Source organism: Erinaceus europaeus, chromosome 2 (assembly GCF_950295315.1).
Source record: "Erinaceus europaeus chromosome 2, mEriEur2.1, whole genome shotgun sequence".
Taxonomy (NCBI): Eukaryota; Metazoa; Chordata; class Mammalia; order Eulipotyphla; family Erinaceidae; genus Erinaceus; species Erinaceus europaeus.
In genome coordinates this window covers 58,573,276-58,594,919 of record NC_080163.1, presented here as the reverse complement: position 1 = coordinate 58,594,919, position 21,644 = coordinate 58,573,276, and the positions used below count along the sequence as shown (strand labels likewise).

Here is a 21,644-nt window from a genome sequence, read left to right as displayed (position 1 = left end):
TCTACAACATTAATTTTATTTCCATATTTCATAATGATATCCCAAGGAAAAAATAATCAGAGATGGAGAGTCAGAGACAGAGAGAGAAACACCTGTAGCACTGCTTCACCTCTCATGAAGCTTCTCCCTGTCGGTGGGGACGAAGGATGCAAAAAGTTGTCACTGCATATGGTAAATTGTGCACTTTGCTGGTTGCACCACCACCCAGCCTCTAGAATTTTCTTTTTTTTTTTAAATTAAAATTTTTTTTTAAATTTAAGAAAGGATTAATTAACAAAACCATAGAGTAGGAGGGGTACAACTCCACACAATTCCCACCACCCAGTCTCCATATCCCACCCCCTCCCCTGATAGCTTTCCCATTCTCTATCCCTCTGGAAGCATGGACCCAGGGTCGTTGTGGGTTGCAGAAGGTGGAAGGTCTGGCTTCTGTAGTTGCTTCCCCGCTGAACATGGGTGTTGACTGGTGGGTCCATACTCCCAGTCTGCCTCTCTCTTTCTCTAGTAGGATGTGTCTCTGGGGAAGCTGAGCTCCAGGACACATTGGTGGGGTCTTCAGTCCAGGGAAGCCTGGTCGGCATCCTGATGGCATCTGGAACCTGGTGACTGAAAAGAGAGTTAACATAAGAAGCCAAACAAATTGTTGAGCAATCATGGACCCAAAGCTTAGAATAGTGGAGATGAAGTGTTAGGGAGGTACTCACTGCAAACTCTAGTGTACTTCTGCTTTCAGGTATATATTTTGTAGTAGTTTATAGATACGTGTGAAGATATGCTCTCTCTCACAGAAACTGTTGTATATCTAGGTTTTGGGACTTTGTTAGAAAGTGAACCACCTGAGATGAAATTAGAGTATACTATGAAAGGAAAGGTCTCACCCGAGTAATGAAGCTGAAGGGTTGTCATTCCATATGTGAAGTCTCTGGACACAGTCTGAAGTGAAGCATGTTGAGGTGGCAATCATTGCGTTGGTTAGGTTGTCATCGGCGGATGCAATATTATTTGATATGGATTAGGAGATGCATATGGGAAAGTGGGCCCTATCCAAGGGTTCCAGGACTGGGGGAAGTAGGGGCTCTATAGTGGAGATGTGAGGTTCCTGCTGTCTTAGGGTTCCAAAAGACAATCGATAGTTAATGTTATCATCACATTATTTGGTAATTGGATTAACTTTGAAAAGTCATATGAATTATCCATTTGGTAATGGGAGGAAGAGAACTTAATTGGTCAGGCCTAGGTATATAAACTTTAACTCAGTACAAGGAGAATAAATTGTTTTTTTTTTAGCATTTCTTTAAAATTTTTTTTTGACTTTATTTATTTGTTATTGGGTAGAGACAGAGAGAAATTGAGAGAGAAGGGGGAGATAGAGAGGAAGAGAGACAGAGAGACACCTGCAGACCTGTTTCACCACCTGTGAAGTGATTCCCCTGCAGCTGGGGAGCTGGGGGCTTGAACTGGGATCCTGACGGGTCCTTGCACTTTGCGCCACGTGCGCTTAACCCGCTGCGCTACCACCCGACTCCCAGGAGAATAAATTCTATGTGAACTCTCACATTTATAAATACCTTATTCTACCCAGAAAAAAAATATATGGCATGGGAAAGAACATAATTTGTAAGATATTGAACCAAGTCAATGATTTTTTGATCCCTGCCATTTGATACTGCATTTGCTGGACTCAACCAAATCAATGCAACCAGTGTCACCTCGTCATGTTTCACTTTGGACTGTGTCCAGAGATGCCAGACCTAGGATGTCAACCCTCCTCCTCCAATACTGTGCTGAGAACTTTCCTAGCTCATGGGTTTTACTAGTACCATTTTGGGTGGTTCACTTCCCAAAAAAGTTACAGATCCTAGACACAGACCAGGGCCCGAGGGATAGGGTACATATTCACAGGTATTCGTAAGTTAGGGGAAAATATGTACCTTAAAGTAAAAGTATGCAATACTTTGCAGTGAGTAGAGTTAGACTCAATAAGTGCAGCAAATGAGGAAAGACCTAAAAAAGACACTATTAAGTATTTAATCAAGTATTTTCTACTTAGGCCTAGATACCCTTCTCACCAACTCCCTACTTCACTTCCCCAACCACTCTAAGTCTGACCCTGTCAGATAAGGTAAGGACGACAAAAGCTGGATAAGGGTAAGAGACTGGCACGTAGCGCAGTGGGTTAAGCGCAGGTGGCACAAAGCACAAGGACCGGCATAAGGATCCCGGTTCGAACCCCGGCTCCCCACCTGCAGGGGAGTCGCTTCACAGGCGGTGAAGCAGGTCTGCAGGTGTCTATCTTTCTCTCCTCCTCTCTGTCTTCCCCTCCTCTCTCCATTTCTCTCTGTCCTATCCAACAACGACAACAACAATAATAACTACAACAACAAAACAACAAGGGCAACAAAAGGGAATAAATAAATAAAATAAATATTAAAAAAAAATTAAAAAAAAAATTAATAATGGCCCTTTTGGTCACTACCAGGCCAGCCCATCATCTGGGGTCCTAGTCAGGGAATCCAGGGATTCCCAAATAGAATTAGTCTTATGACGTAGAAGTACATACAAGTATAGCAGTACAGGTCCATACTTCTTCCAAGCTGTTTTAACAACATCATACCTACCACCAATTACTAACCTTCTACACAGTAGTTCCTAAACAAATGTAAGATCTGTTAGGGAAAGAAATGAACATTAGTTTTCAACTGCTTGTTGAAGTCAGATGGGTCTCTTTGTCACTGCTTAGAAGAGACCACCTAAGCTTTATATTTATTATTTATTTATTTATTTATTATTATTTATTTTTCCCAGAGCACTTGTGAGCACTGGTTTGTGGTGGTGCCGGGGGTTGATCCTGGAGCCTTTGGTGCCTTAGGCATGAAAGTCTTTTTGCATAAGCATTACTCTGACCCCTTCCTCATACCTAAGCTTTAGAAAACTTAGTTCTGAGTGACCATATATGTTTACTTTTGCACTTAAGCATGATAATTATATAACTCATATAAAATTACTGAAGAACAATCAGTGTTGTTTTTCTCTCTTATACTATGTATCTGTAGTCAGATATTAACTTCAAATAAGAAAAAAGTGACTACTGTGACTATAGGGAAGGACTTTCATGCATGTAGTCTTCCCTTGATTCCCTTCATCAGATAAGCTAGGCAAATGCTAACGATGATTTGGTTCTCTTACTCTCTATTCAATAATAAATACACTTAGAGTAAGATGGATATGTCAGTATGCAGAGTCCAAGTAAATTCACCTTAATTTCAACATTATGGAATTACTGACATCTGGTGGAAGATATACACATTACAATGTAGCGTTATAGGTATTCTTTTAAACATATGTGTATATGCATTTATTTTACTTTATTGAAAGAGATATAGAGAAAGACAGAGAAAAAGGACAAGAACTGCTCGATTTTGGTTTATGGCGGTGCTGGGGATTCAACCTGAGACCTCAGTACCTCTGTCATGAAAGTCTTTTTCATAAAAAAAAAAAGTATTCTGCATCACCATTATGCTGTCTCCTCAACCTGATTTTTATTCTTTCATAGGCACTAAAATTAATATAAATTTACATATTAAAGAATTATATATAAATATTACATAAAGTGAAAAGAGTCAGGTATGGAAAACTTATCCTACTGCACTAATTTTAGTGTATATATTCTAAAATGTATCAGTTAAAGAACATAAAACTTGCATGCACTCTAATAATAAAATGTTTATTCAGCAAGCATACTTATATAGTGATTACAAAAAGAGGCATATAGTTTCTATGTCATTCTGAGTCTCTTTTTATGTATCATGTGCCAAAGAATTTCCCTCCCCCAAGTTTTAAGCCCAAAATGCATTCTGGAGTGTGAGAGTAACTAATTCCATGAAATAATCATTTGTGTTTCAAAGAATATAGGGTAGAGATAGTACAAGAGAGACAGTATCAACTTATGTTTTTGTTTGTTTGTTTGCTTGTTAACTAGAGCCCTCCTCAGCTCTCTGTTTTATGGATTTACTGGGGATTAAACCTAAGACCTCAAAGCCCAAGAACAAGGAAGGCTCTTTGCAGAACCATTAACCTATCACCCTTGCCTTCTACTTATTATTTTTAAAGTTTTATTAGTGATTTAATATTGCTATACAACAATTATAAGATAATAAGGGTATAATTCCATACCTTTCCCACAACTAAAGTTCTATGTCCCCATCTCCTCCATTGGAAACTACATTATTTCTCCCAAGATCACAGATACTGGTAGACTATTATTTCTACCATTATCTACCTTATTAATATGTATTTGCCCTTTTTATTCTATAGTCCTAATTTCTCTTCCTTTCTAAGTCACACCTGAAGTATTCATAGTACAGTTGCTTACACATGAGTACAATTCGTTATCTCCCTGTGATTGGTGTCTGAAGGACACTCACTCCCAACATAGGCCATTTCCCTCTATCATGCACCAGGACCCCAGAACACTCTTACCCTCTCTCTTCTGTTTCTTCCAGAGACCACACCCAGTTTATATTTCACTTTGTGTTTGTCCCTTCTTTCTTTCTTTCTTTCTTCCTTTCTTCCTTCCTTTCTTTCTTTCTTTCTTTCTTTCTTTCTTTCTTCCTTTCTTTCTTTCTGAAATGAGACATTAACAAAATCATAGGATAAGGGGGGTACAGCTCCACACAATTCCCACCACCCTATCTCCATATCCCACCCCCTCCCCTGATAGCTTTCTCCACTCTCTATCCCTCTGGGAGTATGGACCCAGGGTCATTGTGGGTTGCAGAAGGTGGAAGGTCTGGCTTCTGTAATTGCTTCCCTGCTCAACATGGGCATTGAATGGTCTGTCCTTATTTCTAAGCTAAGGAATGGGATTAGGGTCTGGGTCATCAAGAAGAAAACTGGGAATCTCAAATGATATAGAAAATGTGACTCATATGGCAAAATCAGATACTATAGATATTTATCCTGCTGTGATAGATTTCTCCTGAAAAAAGTTACCAATGTAGATGATCCAAACATGAAAAACGGGTCATATTTATTCTATTAACAGTGATAATTTCTGGATACTTGGGATACTTTTTCTTCAAGGGCATTAAACTAAATTAAATCAGATAAAGTAAGGGAGAGCCTCATGACTAGTAAAGCAGTGCTGTGGGTGTCTTTCTTTCTCTCCCCATCTTCATCTTCCCTTCCCTGTCAACTTTCACTTCTCTATCTTTATCCTCCCCCAGTCAAAAAAAAAAAGTTGCTGGTGGCAGCAGTGGATTCATTGCACATGCACTGAGCCTGGTCATTGTTTTCTTTTCATTTTACTTCATTGGATAGAGAGAGATTGAGAGAGGCAGGGGAGACAGAGGGAGAAAAAGACACCTACAGTTCTGTTTTTCTGCTTCTACTGCCCTGTACAATGAAACTTCCTCCATTGCAGGTGGGGACTAAGGGCTTGAACTCCGATCCTTGTGTATTGTGATATGTGTGTTTTACCACGCACACCACCCCACAGCCTCTAAATGAAATTTTTTCTAGAAGTTAGCTTAGAGCAGTGAAATCCTGTATGTGTGAGACTCTGGAAATATCAAATAAAAATAATTAAGAATTCGATTTTATAGTGTATTTTTCTTAATGCCCTATTCCCCACCCCCATAAATTCCCTCTACAGCACCTATGGTTGTTAGTCAACATGCTGATAATCACAGCGTGAGAAATTTGATTTTATGATAAGCAATAACTCAATAAAATCAATAACAGAGATTTATTGAATGTTAATATTAATATTAATATATTAATATTTCCTTTTATCTTTATTTCATTGGACAGAGAGAAATTGAGAGAGGCAGGGGAGATAGACAGGGAGAGAGACATCTGGTTTAAGATAAATATAAGACTTTTATTTTAATTATCTTTAAAATTTTTTGTTTTATTTATTTATTTATTTACTATTGGATATAGACAGAGAGAAATTGAGAGGAGAAGGAGAGATAGGGAGAGAGATGAGAAACAGAGACACCTGAAAACCTGCTTCACCACTTGTGAAGCTTTCCACCTAGATGTGGGGACCAGGGGCTTGAACCTGGGTCCTTGCACACTGTAATGTGTGCACTTAACCAGGTGTGCCACCACCTGGCCCCAAATATAAGACTTTTATTGATGTTATGCACACTTGGTATGCACAGGTAAGAGACACAGCAAATATGAGTAATTCACTCACATGTTTTCAAACGTATATTTTAAAAGTCCTTAGCTTTAAAAAATGCTAGGGGAACAGGGTTGAAATCAGTTAGGGTAGTTAACAAGAAAGCAGGTAACAAAAATTATGAAGTGCTGCAGTTCTCTCTCTCACTCTCTCTCTCTCTCCTCAATTTCTAGCTGTCTCTATCCTATAAATAAATAAATATAATTAAAAATCTAAGAAAGGAATTATATATGGTGCTTGAAAAAGGCTTCAAAATAACAGTTCTAAAATACCCACCAATATGTTTAATTGAATGCGAGTATCCACAAGGTCAGAAAAAATTATGAAAAACTCCAAATAGAAATCACAGATGTAAAAAATTCCTTTCTTTCTTTCTTTCTCTCTTTCTTTCTTTCTACCTTCCTTTCTCTTGTTCTTACTTTTTTTTTTTTGACACAGGCTGAGAGGAGAGGGGTGCATTATACAGGTAGGAAGAGAGAAAAAGGAAGATTGAAAATAGGAGCGGCACCTGTAACACTGTTTAACAACTTGTAATGCTTCTTACTTGCAGGTGGAGACCAGGGGCTTGAACCCATGTCCTTAGACATGGTACTGTGTGTGCTCTACTGAGTATGTCACTATCAGTCCCATGATTTTTTTTTTCTTTCAGTGTTATTGCTGGGCTTGGTACCTGCACTACGAATCTACTGTCAATTTTTCGATTTTTCTTTTGGATAGGACTGAGAGAAATCGAGAGGGTGGGACCGGGTGGTGACACCTGGTTAAGCACACACATTACAGCGCTCAGGGACCCAGGTTCAAGCCGCTGGTTCCCACCTGCAGGGGAGCTTTACAAGTGGTGAAGTAGGGACACAGGTGTCTTTCTCCTCTATCTCCCTCTCCCCTCCCAATTTTTCTCTCTCTGCAACAACAGCGAGAAATTGAGAGGGGCGGGGAAGATGAAAGGCAGAGAGAAAGATAGACACCTGCAGACTTGCTTCAGTGATTGTGAAGCGACCCCCTGCCTCCGCAGGTGGGGAGCTGGGGTCCTTGAGCTCCCTGCTATGTGTGCTTAACCTGGTGCACAACCACCTGGCCCCAGAATGTCTTTTTGTAATTTATTTTCTTTTAAAAACACTGTGGAGTTCTCCAATGCCCTTCGAATAATTTAGTTGTACAATTATATATGTAGCCACTTTTCTTCTGGTAGACAATATTATCCTTTTTGCCTCATTTCCTTTTTTAAATATTTATTTCCCTTTTGTTGCCCATGTTGTTTTATTGTTGTGGTTATTATTAATGTCGTCGTTGTTGGATAGGACAGAGAGAAATGGAGAAGGGAAGGGAAGACAGAGAGGGGGAGAGAAAGATAGACACCTGCAGACCTGCTTCACCACTTGTGAAGCAAACCGCCTGCAGGTGGAGAGCTGGGGGTTCGGACCAGGATCCTTATGTCGGTCCTTGAGCTTTGCACTACGTGTGCTTAATTTTCCTCATTTTCTTTCTTACTTATTATGTTACTTATGACTAGTACAAGATGGGAAGATATGAGGGAATCAATAAGCATTTGTGGGTGAATGAGTAAATCAATTACTATCAATAAGTACAGCATGAAAATGAATAAAATTTTGCATTATTATGTTAATGGGGGATCAATTTAAAACATTCAACTAAAAGCAATTAAAGTGACAGCTCAATTCAGTTCACTTGCTGAAGACAAAAGATTGCAGTTTTTTTTCTCTTGGCATTTGCACCATTTCTGGACTGACAGCTAATTGCATATAAGGATAAAAAGTCCTAAGGGGCCTCCTGAGAAGCCCAGTTCCCTCTGTGCTACTCATACTTTTACTCTGAATGCAAAAATAAATGTCCAGTCTCCTTCTGACAGCTAATGACTGCACAATGCCATCAATTTAACTGGGATGACACTATGTACAGGAAGTAAGGGACAAGACCTCAAATCAGAAAAGTCTTTGGGTGTCTCCTGAATAGTTGTGGGTGTTCTGTGATCTGTCTGCTTCCAGTTGGGTAAGCTATTTATATTTCTGAGATGCAACACTTAGAAAATAGAAATAGACTTGTATAAATAGGTAAAATATAACAATTCCCTGAACTTGTGGTTTGTTCTATGAAACTTAGTGGAAATAAGTTGTATTTTTAAGACGTGGAAATTATTTCCTAGTTCTTTTCATTCTTACTGATTCCAAAGATTATTTAATATAGAATTTTGAAATTCACCACAGACACATAAACACACACACACACACACACACACACACACACACACACGGCAATCACTATTTTTTTTTTTTTTTTGCCTCCAGGGTTATTGCCTGCACCAGGAATTCACTCCTCCCGGACACTATTTTTCCCCTCTTGTTGCCCTTGTTGTTTCATCGTTGTTGTGGTTATTGATGTCATTGTCGTTGGATAGGGCAGAGAGAACCAGAGTGAGGAGGGTAAGACAGAGAGGGGGAGAGAAAGATAGACACCTGCTTAACTGTTCATGAAGTGACCACCCCTCCTCCCCCCCAACACACACCCACGCAGGAGTACAGGATCCTTATGCTGGTCCTTGTGCTTCGCACCATGTGCGCTTAACCCACTGTGCTACCGCCCAACCCCCGACTGTCACTATTTCTATGACCAACTAACTAGTTTAATACCTACACATTAGATGGTATAGTTAAGAAGAGTATTTTTAAGTGAAAAACGATTTTAAAATAAATCCTGGAGCTTCATTGTTTCACATTTAAAGAATTTTGTTTATTTGTTTATTATTGGATAGAGACAGAAAGAAATTGAGAGGGAAGGGAAGATAGTGAGAGACACCTGCAGCCCTGCTCCATCACTTGTGAAGCTTTCCCGCTGCAGGTGGGGACCAGAGCTTGAGCCTCGGTCCTTGTGCATTGTAATGTATGAGCTTAACCAAACTCACTACTGCCTGGTCTACTAAAGCATTTTACATATGTTGATTGCAGTAGAATTTGCCTGGAGGAAGTTTTAGCCTGTTTTGAATGGAAATCTGTATATGAAGCCATTCAATAGATACTACTTAATTACATCTGGTAGACCTGTGGTCTGATTAAAATGAAAAAGAATAGACAGAGACAGTGATAGAGAAATAGATAAAATATGGGGCTGGGTGGTGGTGCACCTGGTTGAGCCCTCAAGTTACAATGCTTAAAGGACCTGGGGTCAAGTCCCTGGTCCTCACCTGCAGGGGGAAAGCTTTGTGAGTGGTGATGCAATGTTGCAGGTGTCCCTCTTTATCTCTCCCTCTCTCTCAACCCCTTCTCTCTTGATTTCCGCCTGTCTCAATCCAATTAACAAATATAATAATAAAAGAAAAAAACAGAAAAGAAGAAGAGAAAAAATGGGCAAATATAGACAGATAGTTGTAGAAATAATAGTTAACCTATATCTGCAACCTTGGGAGAAGAACTGCTGTAGCTTCCAGTGGAGGAAATGGGAATACAGAACTTTAGTGGTTGCAATGGTATGAAATTTTTCCCTTGTTATAATTTTGTATATCATTACAAAGTTACTAGTAAAATTAAAATAATAAATTAATAAATATACCTCAGGAATATGTGTATATCTCAAGAGAGAGAAAGAGAGAATTAGAAAGAAAGAGAAAAAAATGTTTCTACTATTTAGTGGATTTCATTTTTTGGTCCAAACCTTGAAATAGAATGTATGACTGACTCTCTTCCAGGATGTAACAGAGCTCTTAATGCTGATAACAAAATTATAATTACAGTGGACTGAAAGGATTCTTGGATAAATATTAAACATTGAATAACTAATTGGTAATAATTTTAAGTTATTTGTTCACCTTAAAATTGATTTAAGATTTAAATGCATATAATGAAATGAAATATCTAGAATATATAACTTTTACTAATATAGTCAATGAAGGGACTATCATGGATATTAAAACCAAGATTTGAAAAAGAGATTTTCTATAAAGAAGAAGAAGAAAAAAGATCATAATGAAATATTTTACTTGGGCAAACTATATGGATGAATTGAGATACTATAGGCTAAATGTAAGTGGTCTATAATACCTTACATATTAATCAGAAAAGGATAAATCTATTAAATTTTAAATGAGACATTTTAGTGAAGAATAATTTGCAGATGACCTACAAATAGAAAATAGCACATCAATTGTTAAAACACACAGTGAAGACAAACTATTACCTCACATTTTACTTGTTAGATTAGAGAGAAAAATGGAAGTTGGTTGGTAGTGTAGTGAATAGTGTAATGATAGCAAACTACTCATTGTGGTCTGTTAGCCCAGAATGTTCATAGTAAGGCAACTGAATACATGAATTGTGAAGATGTGCTGGTACCTTTTAAAAAATGAACAAAGAATTTTTATAGAGCTATCCATCTCAGATTTATTTTAAATTAGCCAAGAATTCAAAGAAGTTTACATTTAAGATATAATATTTGCAAAAATTTTCTTAGTAAGCCTAAATATTATAAACTTTATAATATGTATATATAGTTATGTATATATTGAATATATATATTTGTTTTTAGACAAGAGTACTGTTCTTTTCTGACAAATGGTGATTCTGGTGGGTAAACCTGGGGCCTCTAGGGTCTCAGACCTGAAAATTTATTACTTAAATCATTATGTTTCTCTGACCTGAAGTTATATTTTAAAAGAGCAGTACTTCTACATATTTATTTATTTATTTTGAAGAGACAGAGAAATTGAGAAAGAAGAGGAAAATAAAGTGGGAAAGAGAAAGAGACAGACTCCTGCAGTCCTTTTTCACCATTTGTGGAACTTCTTCCCCACCAGCAGGGCTTGAACCCAAGTCTTTGATCATTGTAAAAAATATTCTACACTTGGCGCACCACTGGCCAGTCCCTAAAAAAGAGTACTATACTTTTTTCTGTTTTATTTATTTTTTGGATAAAGACAGAAATTATGAGGAAATGGGTATATAGAAAAGGAGAGAGACACCTGTAGTATTAGATAGCTGTTTATGTAGCTTCTCCTCAGAAACTGGGGACTTGGGACTTGAACCTGGGTCCTTGTACATGATAATGTATGAGCTCTATCAGGTATGCCACCATGAGGCCCTTATCTATATACATTTTATTTAACTAGATGTAAGTACATTATGAAACTTTTATGGAATGATGAAATTAAAGGTAACATTGATTTTTTAATGTATGTTTTAAATATGTTGTAGATCTTAAAATGCTTTTATTTATTAAGTTAAAAACCATAATCTTTGAAAAAATAATTTAACATAATTGTAACTTAAAAGATATATCATGCCAATAACTAAGCTGTTCTTTTCTCTTTAAATGAGAGAAGCCTGAACCAATGATACCATTTAAAAGAATAAATATCAGACAAGCTTCTTGAAGTTTCTCTTCAAATATCACTGTTTAATGTAACAATGCTTTCTGAGCTAGGTGAAAGTAAGTGCATGAAATAAAATTATGTAAACATTAAGAAACTGAGAAGGTGATAAAATCTAAAGAGACAAATTAGATAGTCTGTAGTTAAATCTTCAGTGGGGGAAGCTTTATGAGTGGTGAAGCACTGCTGCAAGTATTTACCTCTGTCTCCTCATTTCCCCTTTCCCTCTCAATTTCTTTTTGTCTTATCAAATAAGATTAATAAATACTTTAGAAAATTAATGGCAAAAGAGACATTTGTTTACAAAATGCAAACACAAAATATGTCTTACAAATATGTCCATATTTCAGATCCAAAAGTAATAGGAATGATCAATAAGAGTTTTCCAGTTGGCTTTATACTTCTTGGCTTCTCTGAGTGGCCACAGCTAGAAATGATTCTCTTTTGGATTGTGGTCTTCTTCTACACTATGATTGTCTTTGGGAACTTGACCATCATCTTGCTCTCCTGCATGGATCCTCGCCTCTACACCCCCATGTACTTTTTTCTAAGCAATCTTTCCTTCTTGGAGCTCTGTTTCACTACAAGCACAGTACCCCAGATGTTGTCCAATTTCTGGGGGCCTGACAAGAGCATAACCTACACAGGCTGTGTCGTTCAACTCTGTGTATTTCTCTGTCTTGGAGCCACTGAAGGTATCTTGTTGGTGGTGATGGCCTTTGACCGCTATGTGGCTATCTGCCAACCCCTGCGCTACACCATCATCATGCACCCTCCACTCTGTTGGAAGCTGGCATTCATGGCCTGGTTGTCTGGTATGACTGAGTCTGTAGTTCAATCTTCTATCACATTCCAGCTTCCGTTCTGTACCCATCACCGCCTGGATGACTTTCTGTGTGAAGTTCCTGCTCTCATACGCTTGACTTGTGGAGACACTTCCACTAATGAATGGCAAATGACTATTTCTGCTGTTCTCTTTACCATTGTGCCAGTGGGGCTGATCCTGACTTCTTATGGCTACATAGCACAAGCCATAGGGAAAATCCAGTCAGAGGAGGGAAGGCAGAAAGCTATTGCAACCTGCACTTCTCACCTCATTGTGGTCTTCATGTTCTATGGGACTGTAGCCATGGTTTACACACATCCAAAAAACCAATTTGCTTCAAAATATGGCAAGTTTTTCACCTTTTTCTACACTGTGGTCACACCTTTTTTGAACCCTCTCATCTATACCCTGAGAAATAAAGAGGTAAAGAATGCCCTGCAAAGGCTACTGAAGAAGGGGATTAACTCCCCCCCCCCCCAAAAAAAAAGGCAATGTTGGGCAGTCAGGTGGTAGTCAGCAGGTTAAGCGCATGTGTTGCAAAGCACAAGGACTGACTAAGGATTCCGGTTCAATTCCCCAGCTCCCCACCTGCAGGGGAGTCCCTTCACAGGATGGTGAAGCAGGTCTGCAAGTGTCTATCTTTTTCTCCCCCTTTCTGTCTTCCCCTCCTATCTCCATTTCTCTCTGTCCTAACAATGACGACACCAATAATAACTACAAGAATAAAACAAGGGCAACAAAAGGAAATACATATATGTACATATATATATATATTTAAAAAGTAGTCAATATTTTGAACTAGAAAGGATATTGAAAATGCTAACATTCTCCCTGTTTTCAAAAGGGAAATGCTTTCAAGCATCATTAAAAATTGTGTTCATGGTATATCAATTTATGACTATTTTTGTTGCTATATGACTATTTTTGTTGCTATAGGTTACTGTAATTCTGAGAAAAATAAAAGTAAAGATGTAGCACCTGTGTTGGGACTAATGGTAAGAATTAAAACGTATTTTACTGGTAAATTATAGCATTCTCAGGGTTAACTGTTGAGAGACATAATGCTGTTATTTCCCTGTGGTATTACTAATATGAATAGAATAAACTAGCAAGTAGATAACATAAATGTAGCTTCCTGGGCCAGTGGGGGGTGGGAGTGGGCGGGAGGGATGGGTCACAGTCCTTTGGTGGTGGGAATGGTGTTTATGTACACTCCTAGCAAAATGTAGACATATAAATCAGTAGCTAATTAATATGAGAGGGGGAAATCAATTGTATGTCTCAAAGTTTCTCAAAAGACAAACTGAATCTTTTTAATATATAGGCTATGTATTTGATATGCGGACTCTCTCAAAAGCCTAGACCAAGTAGATTAGAAGCTTCCAATAGCACAGCTATATACAAGATACTGGGTACTGTCCATCAAACCATAACAAAGGGACTTTTCAAAGTTAACCCAATTAACAAATAATGTGATGATAACATTAACTATTGATTGTCTTTTTGAACCCTAAGACAGCAGGAACTTCACATCTTCACTATAGAGCCCCTACTTCCCCCAGTCCTGAAACCCTTGGATAGGGCCCACTTTCCCATATGCATCTCCCAATCCAAACCAAATAACATTGCATCTGCTGATTACAACCTAACCAAAGCAACGATTGCTACCTCAACATGCTTTACCTCAGAATGTATCCAGAGACTTCACGTGTGGAATGACAACCCTTCAGCTTCATTACTCGGGTGAGACCTTTCCTTTAATAGTACACTCTAATTTCATCTCAGGTAGTTCACTTTCTAACGAAGTCCCATAACCTAGATATACACCAGTTTCTGTGAGAGAGAGCTTATGTGCACACGTATCCATAAACTATAAAATATATACCTGAAAGCAGGACTACACTAGAGTTTGCAGTGAGTACCTCCCTAACACTTCCTCTCCACTATTCTAGCTTGGGATCCATGATTGCTCAACAAATTGTTTGGCTTCATATGTTAACTCTCTTTTCAATCACCAGGTTCCAGATGCCACCAGGATGCTGGCTAGGCTTCCCTGGATTGAAGACCCCACCAATGTGTCCTGGAGCTCAGCTTCCCCAGAGTCACACCCTACTAGGGAAAGAGAGAGGCAGACTGGGGGTATGGACCGACCAGTCAACGCCCTTGTTCAGCGGGGAAGCAATTACAGAAGCCAGACCTTCTACCTTCTGCAACCCTCAACGACCCTGGGTCCATGCTCCCAGAGGGATAGAGAATGGGAAAGCTACCATGGGAGGGCGTGGGTTATGGGGATTGGGTGTTGGGAATTGTGTGGAGTTGTACCCCTCCTACCTTATGCTTTTGTTCACTAATCCTTTCTTAAATAAAAAATTAAAAAAAAAAAAGATCCATTATTGAACTTTTGATAAGAAATAGATAATTACATGACCTAAATTCTTTTAGACATACTAGAGAGAAATTTTCCCTACTGCAGATGAAGTGCTTTATTGTATTCAATCTCTCTGTATCCCTATCTAATAATAAATAAATAAATAAATAAATAAATAAATAGACAAAGTTAAAAATAAACACATAACATTCATTTTTTATTGTCTTAACAAATGTTTGCAATATTATAAAAAGCCAGACCAATATATAACTTCATTTTACCCATTACCAAAGATCTACTGTTTTCTTGTTATCAAAAAGAAGGCTTTAATTATTCTTTTCTTCTTTTTCCCTCTCAACAACTGCCAAAGATTTAACCAAATTTTTTATATATGTATTTATTTATTTATTTTCCCTTTTGTTGCCCTTGTTGTTTTTCATTGTTGTTATTGATGTCGTCATTGTTAGATAGGACAGAGAGAAATGGAGAGAGGAGGGGAAGACAGACGGAGAAAGAAAGACAGACACCTGCTGTCCTGCTTCACCTCCTGTGAAGTGACCACCCCACAAGTGGGGAGCCGGGAGCTCGAACCGGGATCCTTAAGCCGGACTTTCCGCTTTGCGCCACGTGCGCTTAACCCTCAGCCCTACCGCCAGACTCCCGATGTAATTAAATTTAATAGCTATTCATGTTATTTTATTTTTGATACTTGATTTGATCGGCTATTTGTATTCTACATAAATGAAATCACTCAATTATTTTTATATATTTATTATTTAAAACAATATAAAATTTTATCTTACTAAAAAGGCACAAAGACACTACATTTACTAATTAATACAGTGTTATATATAATTAATATATATTTACAGTAATTTCCATATCAAAAGAAATTGCTACAAACTTATTTTTTGAGGTCAACATTGCTTTGATAACAAAGTCACACAACAAGAGAAAAGAAAATTCTCAAACAATATTCTGCTGTAGATAAGTGCAGAGAAATCACAACACAATTTCAAAAAGGCATTAAAATATTTACATTATAATCTAATAGAATTAATCCATAGGTGCAGTGACAGTCTAATAAATGCAAATTGATATGTGTGATATAATACATCATCTTAGGAAGGAATATATACATATAAATATGTATAATATTCTCATTTAAATAGATGTAAAACTATCATTTTGAAAAATTCAAGCTATTGTCATAAATGCCTCATAACAAATTACTATGAATAGTGTGCTTCTGACATAGTAAAAGCTGTATATGACAAGTCCACAGCTAAAACCACACAAAGTGTTGAAAAACTACTGTTACTTCCTTTAAATAATTTTGGTTCATACTCCCAGAGGGGGGGATGTTAGATGAAGATAAGTAGAGGGCTCTGAACCTCAGTTCTACTGGGGACCCAGAATTTTTGTAACAAGGATCCCCTTTTTTTTTTCCAGCATCAACATCACTGAGAGAGAAGAGATTATGGAGAATATCTAAGGAAGTTAGACACTGTTTCACTTACCTGTAAAGGAACAGGGAAAAGGAAGAATAAATATAGAATGATTTCATCCTTGAATTTAAATACTTGAACTTGAAGAGAGAAAAAAAATATATATCTTGTCAACCCATAACTGTGATCTTTGATGGTTACCTTTGGGCTAGGGGTACCAAATTTTGATAGTAAGACTGTTATCTTACAACCTTGTAAATCACTGTTAAGAAAATTAAAACAGGGAGTCGGGCGGTAGCACAGCAGGTTAAGCGCATGTGGCGCAAAGCGCAAGGATTGGCATAAGGATCCCGGTTCGAGCCCCCGGATCCCCATCTTCAGGGTAGTCGCTTTACAGGTGGTGAAGCAGGTCTGCAGGTGTCTATCTTTCTTTCCCCCTCTCTGTCTTCCCCTCCTCTCTCCATTTCTGTCTTATCCAACAACAACAACAACAATAACTACAACAACAATAAAAAAGACAACAAGGGCAACAAAAAGGGAAAATAAATAAATAATAAAAAAAGAATTAAAAAAAGGAAAATTAAAACATTAAAAAAAAGAGTGACGGGAGTTGGGAGGTGGTGCAGTGGGTTAAGCACAGGTGGCACAAAGCACAAGGACCGTGTAAGGATCCTGGTTGGAGCCCCTGGCTCTCCACCTGCAGGGGAGTCGCTACATAGGCGGTGAAGCAGGTCTGCAGGTCTCTATCTTTCTCTCTCCTTCTCTGTATTCCCCTTCTCTCTTGATTTCTCTCTGTCCTATCCAACAACGATGACAACAATAAAAACAAGGGCAAAAAAAAGTAACAAATAAGTTAAAAAAAAAGAGTGACGAAAAGAAGGCCTCAGCACAAAAAAAAAATTAAAAGAAAGAAAGAAATTAGGTCTTCTGGCAGGGCTAGGAGCAGCAGATGTTTTTCTTTCCTCTTCTCTCCTCTCCCTGATCAACTAGGAATATCAAAGGAGACCACCTGGGACTGAAACAAGACAGGACTAGAATGACTTCAGGAACCCACCAAATCACCTGTGAGTGCAAACATGTGTGGCTGGTGGACAGAGAGGAGCCTAGGGAGAGATTAAGTCACTGGTAACAGTCCAGCAGTTTATCAGTTGAGATACCACCTCTGGTCTGTTCCACCAACAAGGGGACAGCTGAAGGGAGGAGAGGACTCCCCGGAGACTCACCAAGTGCAATTCTGAGTCTCTATTGCTACTGCCCTCAGAACCTGGAGCAGTGGCAGGGATACCCTGTGCTGACACCAGGGGACTGAGAACTAACCAGGAAACTCAGGAGAAGACCTATACCTTGGTGGCATAGCAGTGGGACTGTGAAATTCTCTTTGCATAACCACTAGATTATCTCTGCCACACCCTTCTTTATCTCTTGGTCAGGAATCAGTGACTAAACTAAGAAGCCTACTTATAGTTTAAAACCCTCAGGCTCCCATAGCCTACAGTAAAGAAAAAGCACAAAAGAGGCTTTTAAGCCACTGAGCTCCAAATCAGGGATTAAAATACTATTGAGACAACTGTTAACTTCCACAGATGTGAAGCCTTTAATTGCCTTACTTAGACACAAGTCAATCCAGGCAATAGTGATCAGTAACTTGAAAAGTACTGAGAGAGGAGCTTCATAACATCCTATATAGAATGGTTAAACCAACAAGAATAAATATTGGAGAAATGAACCAGGACAAGAGTCCAGCTAAAAGCCCCCCAAAGGGTGAAGCACAAAATAATGAGGTCAACATCCAAACACTACTTAAGGAAATAATCACAGGAGTGAGTAAAGAGTTTGAAAGAATTGTCATCAGAAATGCAGAAATAACAAATGAGACTCTGGAAGAAAACCTTCTCAGACAAGCAGCACTTGAAGGAATCAACTATCATCAAGCCTGCCCTGAAACAAGTTCTGAAAGGTCTCCTATAAAGTCAGACCTCCATAATTAGGCCATATATCAGAATACTCTAAAACTCTACAAGAATGGCATTAAAAATATCTTCAGTCTTTGATATCAATAAATGTCAATGGCCTGAATTAATCTATTAAAAGACACAGAGTAGGAAGGTGGATCAGAAATAGGTCTTCTTCAAAGTCTTTAAGATATGCAGTCTGGTTATTCATTTGAGCTTTTTCTTGTTTCCTAATGAGTGCCCATATAGCTATAAATATTCCTCTTAGTACTGCCTTAGCTGTATCCCAAATATTTTGATAGGTCATGTTTTCATTTTAAAAAAATATTTATTTTCCCTTTTTGTTGCCTTTGTTTTTATTGTTGTTGTAGTTATTATTGTTGTTGTTATTTATGTCATCATTGTTAGATAGGACTGAGAGAAATGGAGAGAGGAGGGGAGGCAGAGAGGAGGAGAGAAAATAGAGATCTGCAGCCTGTGAAGCGACTCCCCTGCAGGTGGGGAGCCGGGGCTCAAACCCGGGTCCTTGTGCTGTTCCTTGTGCTCCCCACCATGTGTGCTTAATCTGCTGTGCTGCTACCCAGCTCCCCATGTCTTCATTTTCAATGGATTCTGGGAACATTTTAATTTCTTTTTTTATTTCTTCATTGATCCAGTAGTTGTTAAGTAGTGTGCTGTTGAGTTTCCATATTCCAGGAATTGTTAAGTGTTAGTTTAATTTCATTGTGGTCTGAGAAGGTCTTGGTATGCTCTCAATGTTCTTGAATTTGTTGACACTGTCTTTGTGGCTTAGCAGTTGGTCTATCCTTGAGAGTGTCCCTTGTAGACTCAAAAAGAATGTTTATGGGGTGCAGAAGGTGGAAGGTCTGACTTTTGTAACTGCTTCTTTGCTGAAGATGGGCATTGGTAGGTTGGTCCATATTCCCAGTCTGTCTCTTGCCCTAGTGGGGCAGGGATCTGGGGCAGTAGGACTCCAGGACATATGGTGGGGTCATCTGCACTACGAAGTCTGGTTGGCATCATGGTATCATCTGGAACATGGTGGCTGAAAAAAAGTTCAGATAGAAAGCAGAGCAAACTGTTTATTAATCATGAACTTAAAGACTTGAATATTGCAGATGAAGTTTTGGGGCCTCCATTTTGGAAAAATCTAGTAGGTCTATTTTAGGTATATTCCAACTGGCCCATGGCTTTACTAGTTTTTGCCTGTGCCTGGTATCTAGTAAGCAGGTGGACCCAGGTTATTGTCTGAGGAGATGGCATCATAGTTGGAAGAAGGACTAGAAAGCTGGATCAGGGAAGCCAGATCTGCTATCTTCTGCACCCCATAATGATTCTGGGTCCATACTCACAGAGGGATAAATAACAGGGAAGCTATCAAGAGAGGGGATTAGATATGGAGCTGTGGGGGTGGGTGTTGCATAGAAATGTACCCTTCGTATCTTATAGTCTTGTCAATATTTCCATTTTATAAATAGTTTTTTTTTTAAAAAAGATTGTTTATTCCAGTTTCTTGGGGTGAAGGTCTCCGAAAATTTCCAGGAGGTCTAGTCTATTTATCTCTTAATTTAATTCTCTTGTTTATTTATTGACTCTCTGCCTAGATGATTTGTCAATTTCTGGTCAGTCCTATTTCGATTCAGGTTATTTCGATAGTTGGGTGAGGATGATGGAAGTAAATGATGTTTCACTGTCTCTCAATAGGCCATTATAGTCTCTTTTCATAACTTTCTCACTACTACTACTGCTATTGTTCTATAATTTTAAAGTTGGGGAAGATTCTACCCTTATGAATGTAAAGTTGTGTAATCTCAGTAACTTTGCCACTTTTATTTTTAATTAGGTCAGTGCTCCTGCATTCTATTCAGATTCTAGTAGTTGGATACTAACAGTGTTACTATGATTCCTAACCATTACAGTTAGTCAAGGAAAAGATAAAAGTATCTGAAATGGAGAAATAAAAATATTCTGTTTACAATTAATGGCATAATACTGTACAAAAGTGTACATACTCTACTCAAACATAAAAATATCTAAAATTAAATCATTACACGTTTAAAATAAAAGTCAATATACAAAAATAAATTTTGCCTTAGAAGTAATCCAAATGCCCGTTGACAGATAAGTGGCTAAGAAACTTGTGTATATATACACAGTGCAGTACTACTTGGTTGTTAAAAGTGATGTTGTGGAGCCAACCTACGCTGCTGTGTGGGAGAGGGATCAGGAACTCCTGCCGAGCTAATGTCGCAGGAGATACACTCTGGAACTCTTGGAGCCGGAAAGCAATTCCAAGTGTTTTTACTCAGAAAAGCAGCTTTCTCAGCCACTCATCTGTTGTTGGACAACTAGGTTGCTTCTACGTTTTGGCTATTACAAATTGTGCTGCTGGGAGGGGGCAGATGGTGGACTGAGAAGCTGCTAACAGCGAGTGCTCTGATTACATCGTCTGGCAACGGTAGGATTTTCTGCCTTTAGCAGGCCAGTCAATAAGGGGTGACACCAAAGAGGTGATTATAATTTAATTTGGGTTAAGAATTAGAGTAAAGGTGACACGGACTAGCGGGGCTCCAGACTTCCCAGGCGGCGCCGGGCAAGGCGAGTGCGCCGGGCATTGTTCTCCACCCAGGAAGGCGGCTCCTCCGCCAGCCGGTTGCAGAGCGCTGCTGGGCAGCCAGCAGAGGACCCGGAGAGAGCACTTTAGCTCGGGGGTTTTCTCTTGGGAGTCTCCAGGGTCGACCGCGACCCTGAGGGCAGATCCAAAGACTTCTTGAGTATAGCTCTCATTGGATCAAAGGACTTGGAGCTAGTTTTCATTTTCGAGAAATCCTTTAAAAAAGTCTGGAGGGGGGGGTTTCCCAGAAGATGGCGGACAGAGAAGCTGATAGTTTCTGAGCTCCAAACACATTCCCAAGAGACAATAGGATTTTCTGCCTTTAGCATGCCAGCCAATAAGGTGTCAGAGCAGTGACAAGGAGATGACTATAACTTAATTAGGGTTAAGAATTAGAGTAGGGGAAAAAAATTCTTCTTTCTTCCTTTTAATTTTCAAGCATACATCCTTCCCGTCCCCCCCCCTCCCCCCCGCCCCATAAGCAGTCCCTGGGGACCAGCTCCTAGCAGGATACCCCATACCACCAAACAGGGTGTTTTTTTTTTGAATTCACTGATACACATTTGGGAAGTTCCTTGCACTGCTCTTTAATTACAACTCTTTTTCTTATCTTCTCCCTTTTCTCTCTCTATTCTCTCTCTCTCTCTCTCTTTTTTTTTATCTCGTCATACACTTCTTCTTTCTTCTTTGCCTTTCTGAATTTGTGAATGACTTTGGGGAAGAAATCTGACTCGGAGTGGACTCTCTATGTGTGTATCTCTGCTCTAGTTCCCTTTCCCCTCTTGTTACCCCTAGAATATACAGTGGATAGTAGATTTGCATAACTGTCTATTCTTGCTATCCTCTCTTTCTTTTCTCTTTCTTCACTGGGATTT

The 21,644-nt window shown here is 38.8% G+C and overlaps 1 protein-coding gene across 1 annotated transcript; it reads left to right on the top strand.

Annotated features, from left to right (window-relative positions):
- Window positions 1–11,928: 11,928 nt before the first annotated feature.
- LOC103107659 (olfactory receptor 2H1-like) lies at window positions 11,929–12,900 on the top strand. Its single transcript, XM_007516467.2, has one exon. It carries the CDS (start codon window positions 11,929–11,931, stop codon window positions 12,898–12,900), a length of 972 nt encoding a protein of 323 aa, XP_007516529.2.
- Window positions 12,901–21,644: the final 8,744 nt, after the last annotated feature.

Excerpts from the sequence above, each read along its gene's own strand:
- LOC103107659 (XM_007516467.2), top strand. The coding sequence starts at position 11,929 with ATGATCAATAAGAGTTTTCCAGTTGGCTTTATACTTCTTGGCTTCTCT.